The following is a 9,932-nucleotide window of genomic DNA, read 5'->3' as shown; positions in this document are numbered from 1 at the left end:
CCCTGGCTGTCCTGGAACTCACTCTGTAGACCAGGCTGGCCTCGAACTCAGAAGTGTGCCTGCCTCTGCCTCCCGAGTGCTGGGATTAAAGGCGTGCGCCACCACTGCCCGGCTCATTAAGACTTTTGCTGTCCTTCCTATGTGAACTTATGAGCAATAAGTCACTATAAATCTTTTTTTTTTAATTGGTGAACGGGCATTTGGACAGTTGCATACTGGAGGTGGCACAAATATTCCAACCTGGCTTCAGAAATTAGCTTGCTGATTTGTGTGGTCCTGTCTCAACTTAAGTTCTCAGTCTTCAGTGTAGGGGTTGACAGAGCCCAGTAGCTTGGCCATCACTTCCAGTGTCAAGGTGTCTGTCAGCTCAGATACAGGTGTATATTGAAGCCAGTGGTTAGGTCCAATGAGTCTCTAAGGAAGGCACCGCAGCCAAAATCTGTCACCCACATAGCAAATCACAGCAAATTAATTACTTAGTAAGCATTCATCCTTCCGTCTGGTTCTAGGGAGCTAACCCCAGTCTTCATTGAAGGTCAGGCAAGTACTCTACGGTAGCCACACCCCCTTTTGTAATTATTAGAATACTTAATGTATCAGCGTTTTTTTCCCTCTTCTTTTGTTTTTGAGATTTTATTTAATTTTTACTTTATGTGTTTAGACATTTCACTTGCACAGATATGTGTGCACCATCAGAGGCCAGAAGAGGGCATCAGATGCTTTGGACTGGAGTTACAGACAGTTGTCAGTCAGCCACTGTGTCGGGGCTGGGGAATTGAACCTGGAGACTCTAAAAGAGCAGTCTGTGTTCTTAGGCACTGAGCCATTTCTGTAGCCCCTGTTCTTGATTTTTAGAGGTTTCTGGATTTTTTTTCAAATGCTTTTTTTTTAACAAGATTTATTTATTTATTATATGTAAGTACACTGTAGATGTCTTTAGACATTCCAGAAGAAGGAGTCAGATCTCATTATGGATGGTTGTGAGCCACCATGTGGTTGCTGGGGTTTGAACTCAGGACCTTCGAAAGAGCAGTCAGTGCTCTTAATAACGGAGCCATCTTTCCAGCCTTCAAATGCTTTTTTTTTTTTTTTAAATTTTATTGACACAGGATTTTTCTGTGAACTAGGCCTGGCTGTCCTGGAACTTGCTTTCCAGACCAGTCTGGCCTGGAGCTCACAGAGATCCGCCTGCCTCTGCTGGAATTAGAGGCTTCACCACCACCACCACCGCCCAACTTTAAAAGCTTTTTTTTTTTTTTTTTTTGAGGAGTCGGTTTTTTGTTTTGTCTGTTGTGGGATAGGGTCTCACTTTTTAGGCCAGGCTGGCACTAAATTCACAGTAATCTTCCTGCCTCTGCTTTCTCCCAAGTGCCAGGATTCATTCCCAGCCTTTTCAAGGGTTTTCTGTCTGCAGTTGGTTGATCCTTCAGTGAAGAGGACAAGGACACTGGCTGTAGCTTCCCTGAAGGCATACACCACATCATGTAGTCTGGCCACACGCATCCTCTGTCCACACCTCAGTCAGGTTGACCCACATCTTGTCCAGACATGGCAGTTCTGTTTGAACCATTCTCTGTGTAGCCCTGGCTGTTTTGGAACTCACTTTGTAGACCAGGCTGGCTTCGAACTCAGAAATCCGTCTGCCTCTGCTTCCCAAGTGCTGGGATCAAAGACGTGCGCCACCACTGCCCGGCTTCCTCTTACCCTCTTAATAATCCTATGTTCACTTCCTGTCAACTGGTTGCTTGCTCTGCCTCTTGACCGATGGGTGACTTTATTTAATCTTGTTTGCAATACTCAATCAGAAAGCTCTTGGATTAAAGGTGTGTCCTAAGACTGAGCCACACTGCAACTAAAAACAAATTTTTGCAGGAAATAACACAGTGTGATCCAATATCCTGCAACACTCATATACTTAAAAAAAGAGAGAGAGAGAAAACCATTATAGCAATGTTGTTTTAGTTCTTTTTATTTTAAATGAATGAGGCATGATCTCATGAAGCCTAAGGAATCCTTGACTTCTGAACGTCTGCTTCTATTGCCTCAGTGCTGGGATTATAGTCCTGAGCCACCAGGACCTGTTTCTGTGACCTCTGGCTTCAGGCCTGTTCGGCAAGTACTCCGCCTCCAGAAACACATCCTTAGCCCCATCGGCTTAAACTTCTCACCAACCTGTTTTCATTCCTAGGCTACCACATTCCCTCCAGTGAGTGGCAGGCTGCTAGAGGAGGCTGGCTGTGTAAACAGAGAAGCTAAACAGAGAGGCTAACCTAAGGGAGAGCAGAGAACAAAAGCACATTGACTATTTCAAAGCGGCTTTCCTTGTAAAGTTGGATGGAAAGGAACTATGGAAAGAGAACTGTGCACTGCCCCAAAGGTCATGTGTGTGTGTGTGTGTGTGTGTATGTGTGTGTAACAAACCTGTTTAGGAAATAAGGCTATTATCTCATTTTTCTGGCTTTTTAATTTTTCAGGTAAACAGTTGCATTTTATTTGATAGTTGAAAGCTTTAGACAGGATCTCCTGTAATTTCTCATGGGGGTGGTAGGGCAGGTGTGAGTATGTGTTGATGTATGTGCCTGTAGTGGGAGTGAGGGCAGAGGTCAACTTAAGTGTCTTAAATTGCTTTCTACCTTTTGTTTTGTTTTGAGACAGGGTTTCTCTGTATAGCTCTGGCTGTCCTGGAACTCACTTTGTAGACCAGGCTGGCCTCGAACTCAGAAATCCACCTGCCTCTGCCTGAGTGCTGGGATTAAAGGCGTGCGCCACCACGCCCGGCTCTACCTTATTTTTGTGTGTGTATATATGTGTGTGTATGTGTGTGTGTGTGAGTGTGTGTGTGCAGAGAGAGAGAGAGAGAGAGAGAGAGTATCAGAACAAAGCTTGTGGGAGTCATCTCTCCTTCCAGCTCAGGTCACAGTGCTCAGCATCAAGAGCCTCTACATCCTGCGCCATCTCCTCTTTCTGAGACAGGTCTCCCACTGAATCTGGAGCCTGTGGGTTTGTCTGGCTCGGTTGACTCCTTTCCCTGAGAGCTGCAGGCATCAGCCACACACACAGTGCCAGCTTTTTACATGGTGCCAAGGATCCAAATCCAGGTCCTCATGGCTGAATGGCAAGGACCTCACGGACAGCGTTCTCTGCAATCCCAATCTCCTGTCATTTTCACTGAGCAATTATGAGCACTCACCTTGAGTTTCTTGTTTTGGGGGGGCGCATATATTTTTACAAGTACAATTGTTAGGTCACGTGGTGATCCTGTATGTGTTACCTTTGGAAGAACTGCACCCAATTTTCCACAATGGTGGAACAAAATTTTTTGCACTCTTGCCAGCAATGGAGGAGGATTCAGTTTCTGCACAGCCTCATGACACTTAGGGCCGCTTCCTGGGATTCTGTGTCTTACCTTCTACCTTCTCAATTCAAATGGACTAATACCTCATCATAATTGCACATGTGTGTGTGTATGCACACACAGATGTACACATCTGTGCTGTAGGTGTGTTCTTGAATGAACATATATATATATGTACATGCATGTAGAGGCCAGATGACCTCAAGTGTCATTGTCCCCAGCTCTAGCTACTTTGGCTTTGAAGGCAGAGCCTTTTATTGGCCTGTTGTTGTCTGGCTAGCAGTGAACCCGGAATCGTCTTGTCTCTACCTCCCTAGGGCTAAGATAATACGTTTTTCTGGTTTTATTATTGTTGTTGGCTTTGGTTGTTTTGAGACAAGTTCCTCTGTATATCCTTGGCTGTACCGGAACTCAATCTGTAGATCAGGCTTGAACTCATAGCCAGCCAACCACCTGCATCTGCCTCCTGAGCGCTGGAGTAAAGGCATGCACCAACTTTTTACATAGGTTCTGAGGATCAAACTCGGGTCTTCATGCTTGTGTGGTAACCAGTTCCTGGCCGAGCCATCTTCCTAGCCCCTCAGAGAGAGCAGTAGTTGTAATTTGCAGGTTCTGCCCCTGTTGGAAAGGTGTGTGTTTAGATTCTTTGCTTTCTTTCCCCCCCCCCCGGCCCTTCCCCCTTCCCCCTTCCCCCAGTGCTGAGAATTGAACCTGGGGCCTCGCATATGTCAGGCAAATGGTAAATGGTTTTTCATTAAGCTGTGGCCCTAGGCCCTGTTGTCTGTCCATGTGTTATCCCAGTTGTTAGCTGGGATTATTCCTATGTTCCAGACACTTAGCACATGAAGTGTCAATACATCAGTTGCCAACATGAAGAAGTCAAGAGAATGTTGTTTTTTTTTTTTTTTTTTTTTTCCTTTTTCTTTAGCTTCCTTGTTGTCTTATGAAAACAGATCTGGGCTTAAGTTCCCACACACCGATTCTCTGGGCACACCTGTGGTCGAGACTGTGCTTGTCCCTCGATCCCTCACAGCACCTCCTTGGCTCAGTCCCACCTGGCCACAGAGGGCCTTGGGTTTTGCAATCCCCAAATGAAGTTGCATTGTTACTTTGCTTTAATTGAGAGAGATTAATGGGCTCTCCTCCAACTCTATCAGCTTCTCCCATCCTCATTAAGAAGTTAAAAGTTCCCCTCCAGTTCTTTTAAAGAACATTTAAAAAAAAGAAAAAGAAAAAGAAAGAAGCAGCTAAGGTTTGGGGCCAGGTGTTCAGGGCGTGTGCAGAGAGGTAAAACTGCTCAGGTCTTTGACTTGTCTAAATGACTGGGGTGGTTCCTCTATTTATGAGCAAATTATACTGGCATGAGTTCCTAGAACTCGTTTTTTTTTTAATTTTTATTTATTTATTATTTTATGTTTTTACCTTTTATGTTTAGTCTGAGCAGATTTTTTTGGTCTGTGCAGCTTTGTACCATATGCATGCAATTCTTGTGACAGCCAGAAGAGGGCGTATGTTTTCCCCCTGGAACTGGAGTTAACACCCTGTTATGAGCTGCCTTGTGGGAGTTGCAAATTGAACCTTGGAACTCGAGAAAGGGTAGCCATGTGGTTTTAAGTGCTGAGCCATCTCTCCAGCCCTGAGTTTCTAGAACTCTTAACTCCGGAGAAACTGCTCTCCCCTTAACACTGCCCTATCCTCCTGTGTCACTTGGTAGAAGTACAGAGAAAATGAACAGAAGTTAGATACTCTCTGATGATCAGGCTTGGGATGAATACAAAGAAGAAAGGGCAGGTAGAAAAGGCTTGACCATAACATGCGGCAGTTGCGCTGGCTTCCATTTCCGACTTAGCTGTTCCCCATCCTTTAGGACCCTTGGCATCTTTGCTCCTCAGCCTCCTCACCTTGAGAATCTGAGATCCTAATTCTCACCTGTTTTTCATGGTCTTGTTACATAGTAACTGGAGCTGGCCTGCTACTCACATGTAGCTCAGGCGAGCCTTCTCTCATCAGCTTTCCAGCTGCTGAGATTCCAGGGGTGTGCGCCCCCCTCCCCCACTTTAAAAAACAACCCTGTTCCTTGAGGGTGATGGAAAGGAGGTGGAGTTTCTTTTCCAGGGACAGTCTGAGTTGGCTGGTGTAGGACATCTTTACTGGGACACCAGCTGCTCTTCTATAGTCCTATGGTGCTTGAGGTTACCATACCGTCTGAGTACCGTGGTCCTTTTCTGGATGCAATAACCTCTGCTTTGCCACAGCATCTTAAGATGGGAGTCTGAGGGCTCTGCCAGTGGAATGTGGGACTCTCTTTCCAGGCACACAGTTCTTACTCAGACCTTTCAGCAGTCCCTCCTAGTGCCACCATCCGGTCCCTAAACCCCTTGCCTATTCTGTCTTTGGAATTCTGACCCAGAAGAGATAAACTGGCCCATAAAGGAGCCAAGAAACCCAGAGCCCTGGACCCCAGCTCTGGGTCTAACCACGGGCTTCACTGGTTCCCTAAGAAGGACCACAGCATCTGCCGACCTCCAGGAGGCAAGGGCTGGGGCGCAGGTGAAAGTGTCTGCATCAGCTTCTCCAGTCACCCCTCATTGTTTCCAGGAAGGTGCAGGAGGCCCCTTGGCCCCAGCTTAGGATAGCCTGGTCCCCATCCTGCTGCTTGGAGGTTAAAACTCGTGATTAGGAAAGGAGTGTAAAAGAGGATAGTCTAAGTTTACAGGATCTGGGGACGGACTGAGGATGTAGTTCAAGCTCCAGCAAAGAATGTAACTGGACCTGGTAGTGCATGCCTCTCCTCCTAGAAGGTCAGGGGCATCCTTTGCCAAATCATAGTGAATTTGAGGCTATCCTGGAATACAGTAGACTCTCTCTCTCTCTCTCTCTCTCTCTCTCTCTCTCACACACACACACACACACACACACACACACACACATCTAGAGAAAGTCTGTCGGTACTCAACATACCAACATATTATAAACAGCTGAACTCCTAACTAGCTAAGTGTGCCAGAGTGTTGGATCCAGGCTGTCCAGCCCATAGTCCCTCTCTCCCCACAGTTCTGGAATGGTGAACTGCACCAACCCCTTGCCCATCGGAGGCCTCAGCTACATTCAGGGCCACACCGACTCCCATCTTGTGAACACAACTGTGGGTGAGTGCCTCGACGCCACAGCGCAGAGGTTCCCCGACAGAGAGGCTTTGGTTATCCTCCATGAAAACATCAGGCTGAACTTTGCGCAGCTCAAGGAGGAGGTAGGTGCCTGCCGACCTTGAACCTTCAGAGAGCAGCTGCTGGGCCCTAGATGCTGTAGTTGAGTGGAGCTGGATCGTGGGCATGTGGCCGTGGGGCAGTGTGAAAGAGACCCCCGAGGGCCCCTGCTGTGGGCATTAGGAGACAGAGGCAGAAGTGATCTAGATACCTCCTGTCCCAGTACTTCCTGGAATATTTGTTTACTGTGTCCCCACCTTCACTGCACTGAGGAGTCCACCAAGGCCTGGCGATCTTAGTTCCTGGCGATCTTAGTTCCTGGTGATTCCCGGGCCTGAGATAGATAGTAGGAATCAGGGTTCCTTCCTGCTTGTTGTCACCTCACCCGTTGTCCCCTTCTGCTTGACCAGGTGGACAAAGCTGCTTCTGGTCTTCTGAGTATTGGCTTCCGCAAGGGTGACCGGCTGGGCATGTGGGGACCCAACTCCTATGCCTGGGTACTTATTCAGCTGGCTACTGCCCAGGCAGGCATCATCCTGGTGAGAAGGGGTTTACCTAGCACAGCTGGGTATGTGGAGGGATGTAACTCAAGGGGAACCTCTGAGATACAGAACTAAGCCAGTTCTGTCTGGCTTGAGACTTGGTGATACTTTCATCCCAGGCTCACCATAGAGCCCTGGCTGAGTGTCTAGTGCTGCCTTGCCCTTTCTGAGGGGAGCGGTAGGAGCGTGGAGCATCTTTCCAGGACTCTGGTGTATTCTCTCTGTCCCCCGCCCTCCAGGTGTCTGTGAACCCAGCCTACCAGTCCTCAGAACTGGAATATGTCCTCAGAAAGGTACCACTTGCTCTTGGTGGAGAGGGGGCATTTCTGCTGCAGTTTTGTAGAGGCTAATTGGATGAGACAGGGCATGCTAGTATAGTATATGGAGTATTATGAAGTGTCTTTCCTCAGGCTTCATGTGGTTGGAAGATCTTAGCTCCACAGAGAGGGTCAGTCATAGGCTGATAGGGGTATTGTGGGTGGAGTATGTATATCAGGGTAGTGTGTGTGTGTGTGTGAAAGAGAGAGAGAAAGAGAGAGAGAGATTATGTGTGTCTGTTTTTGGACTGGTGTGTGTGTATGTGTGTGTGTGTTTGTTTTGGAGTGGGGTATACATGACTGCATTAGAGGCAGTGGTGCAGGTGTGTGTGTGTGTGTGTGTATGTGTGTGTTGCTACATGGGTATGTCAGGATAGTTATTCATATATATATGAGAAAGTGAACTATTGATTACTGAGGACTGCTAAGTCTGGGGCTTCCTGCTGACCACAGGTCAGAGACTTCTTCTCTCACAGGTAGGCTGCAAAGGTATTGTGTTCCCTAAACAATTCAAGACCCAGCAGTACTATGACATCCTGAAGCAGGTCTGTCCTGAGCTGGAAAAGGCTCAGCCAGGGGCCTTGAAGAGTGAGAGGTGGGTATGTCTTGGTTTTAGGGAATATCATGTGACATTTCAGACTCTTACCTCCTACAAAGGTGGAGCTGATATCTTCCTGGGCTGTCACTATCTTTTCTGTCTCTTAGACTCCCAGACCTGACTACAGTCATCTCGGTGGATGCCCCTCTGCCGGGGACCCTGCTCCTGGATGACATTGTGGCAGCCGGTGGCAAGGAACAGAACCTAGCCCAGCTGCGATACAACCAGCGGTTCTTGTCCTGCTACGACCCCATCAACATCCAGTTCACCTCGGTAGGACAACAGTCTCCAGTCCCAACCTGGGCCCGGCCATGAGGCCCCTCCCTGGGATGAGGGAGAAGGCAGAAAGGTGGGAGCAGCCTTCTCTCGTCACTCTGGCCTCCAGCCCTCCATCTGCCTCAGAAAATTAGCAGCTGGTGTTTCTTTGTTTGGTTTTGTTTAGTCGTGGTCACATCTGCTTTCTGGGTCCTGTTGCTTCCAGTGCAGAGCAGGTTCACACAAATCCCGAGCTCACAGAGCTCCTTAAGGAGCGTCAGGCCCAGAGAGAGAGAGAGAGAGAGAGAGAGAGAGAGAGAGAGAGAGTTCCTAAACCCAGTCAGTGGTAGAGTCCTCTGTGCCAACTTACATGACAGTGTAAACCGAATGAAGAAAGAAGTATTGTGCTCTCTTTTGCATCCGGGATGCTAACATCTGGCCCTGCACAGCTCGTTGTGCATAAACAAAAGGAGGAAGTGGACTCGGGACAACCATATCCTACTCTTCTGACTCCGCCCCCAGCCCCCCTGAGCAGTGTCAGGTCAAGGATGGGAAGGAAACACAGAGAAAAAGAACAAGCTGTCACTCGCTTCTCTTCTCAGGGGACAACTGGAAACCCCAAGGGGGCCACTCTTTCCCACCACAACATCGTAAACAACTCCATGCTGATAGGCCAGCGTCTGAAGATGCCCACAAAGGTGAGGTTGGGATGGGCCCTGGTGACCCTGGTGGTTTATATAGGCTGTGGTGGGGGAACAGCTGGGCAAGGAGTGACACAGCTTGCTGGGCTCTCCCTGCTGGCTGGGCGAACTGGCTGCATGATAGACCCAGCCTCCTGTCTCCATCTCCAGACTGCAGAGGAGTTGCGCGTGGTCCTGCCCAGTCCCCTGTACCACTGCCTGGGCTCCGTGGGGGGCACAATGGTGTCTATGATGCATGGTGCCACCCTCCTCCTGTCTTCTCCAAGCTTCAATGGCAAGAAGGCATTGGAAGCCATCAGCAGAGAGAAGTGGGCATTGGTGACAAGCCGCCCATGGGCTGATAGGACCCTCCAAACTCTCACTCCTGAACCCACCCTCCTTCTCTAAGATGCTTCCTTCCTCCAGCCAGGAGACCTGGGATGGGTGGCAGTGGGAACTAAAGGACCAGGTCCCTTCCCCCCCCCCCCAGGCTTCTGTTCCCCACAGTTTTGGCCCTCACAGAGAGTTCATGAGGGATGGGGGAGAAAGGGGTTCCTCTCACTTCTAAACCTAATTTTGTGTCCTTTCTTTGTGCAGAGGCACCCTCCTGTATGGCACACCCACGATGTTTGTGGATATTCTGAATCAGCCAGACTTCTCCAGTTATGATTTCACAAGCATTCGTGGAGGTGAGGCACTGTCAAAGGCCGCATGGCTTGGGGAAGGTCCGTTTCCACAGCCTCGGGGAAGCCAGGTTTTTATAGAGGAGGTAGGAAAGACACTATAGAAATGTAATGAGAGGGGACAATTCCCAAGTGTCCCCGAATGAATGCTGGGCCAACTTCAGCTTTTACGTGTTTTACCAATGCATGGGGGTCTCTCCCCTTTACAGGAGTAGGTGGAAGGGGTCTAGCAACCAGCCCTTAAGAATGTAGAAATGATGCCGGGCGTGGTGGTGCACGCCTTTAATCCCAGCACT

General features: G+C 48.6%; 1 protein-coding gene across 1 annotated transcript in view; it reads left to right on the top strand.

Moving 5' to 3' along the window:
• Acsf2 (acyl-CoA synthetase family member 2) overlaps positions 1–9,932 on the top strand; it is a 42,586-nt gene that overhangs the window by 19,416 nt on the left and 13,238 nt on the right. Inside the window, exons 2-9 of the mRNA XM_029483555.1 lie at positions 6,410–6,605; positions 6,972–7,100; positions 7,343–7,396; positions 7,897–8,015; positions 8,126–8,291; positions 8,876–8,971; positions 9,125–9,282; positions 9,551–9,642. Coding sequence (XP_029339415.1) covers positions 6,410–6,605; positions 6,972–7,100; positions 7,343–7,396; positions 7,897–8,015; positions 8,126–8,291; positions 8,876–8,971; positions 9,125–9,282; positions 9,551–9,642 — 1,010 coding nt within the window. The remainder of the gene's footprint in view (positions 1–6,409; positions 6,606–6,971; positions 7,101–7,342; positions 7,397–7,896; positions 8,016–8,125; positions 8,292–8,875; positions 8,972–9,124; positions 9,283–9,550; positions 9,643–9,932) is intronic.

This window comes from Mus caroli, chromosome 11, assembly GCF_900094665.2.
Source record: "Mus caroli chromosome 11, CAROLI_EIJ_v1.1, whole genome shotgun sequence".
Classification (NCBI taxonomy): Eukaryota; Metazoa; Chordata; class Mammalia; order Rodentia; family Muridae; genus Mus; species Mus caroli.
This window is presented reverse-complemented; position numbering and strand designations above follow the sequence as displayed.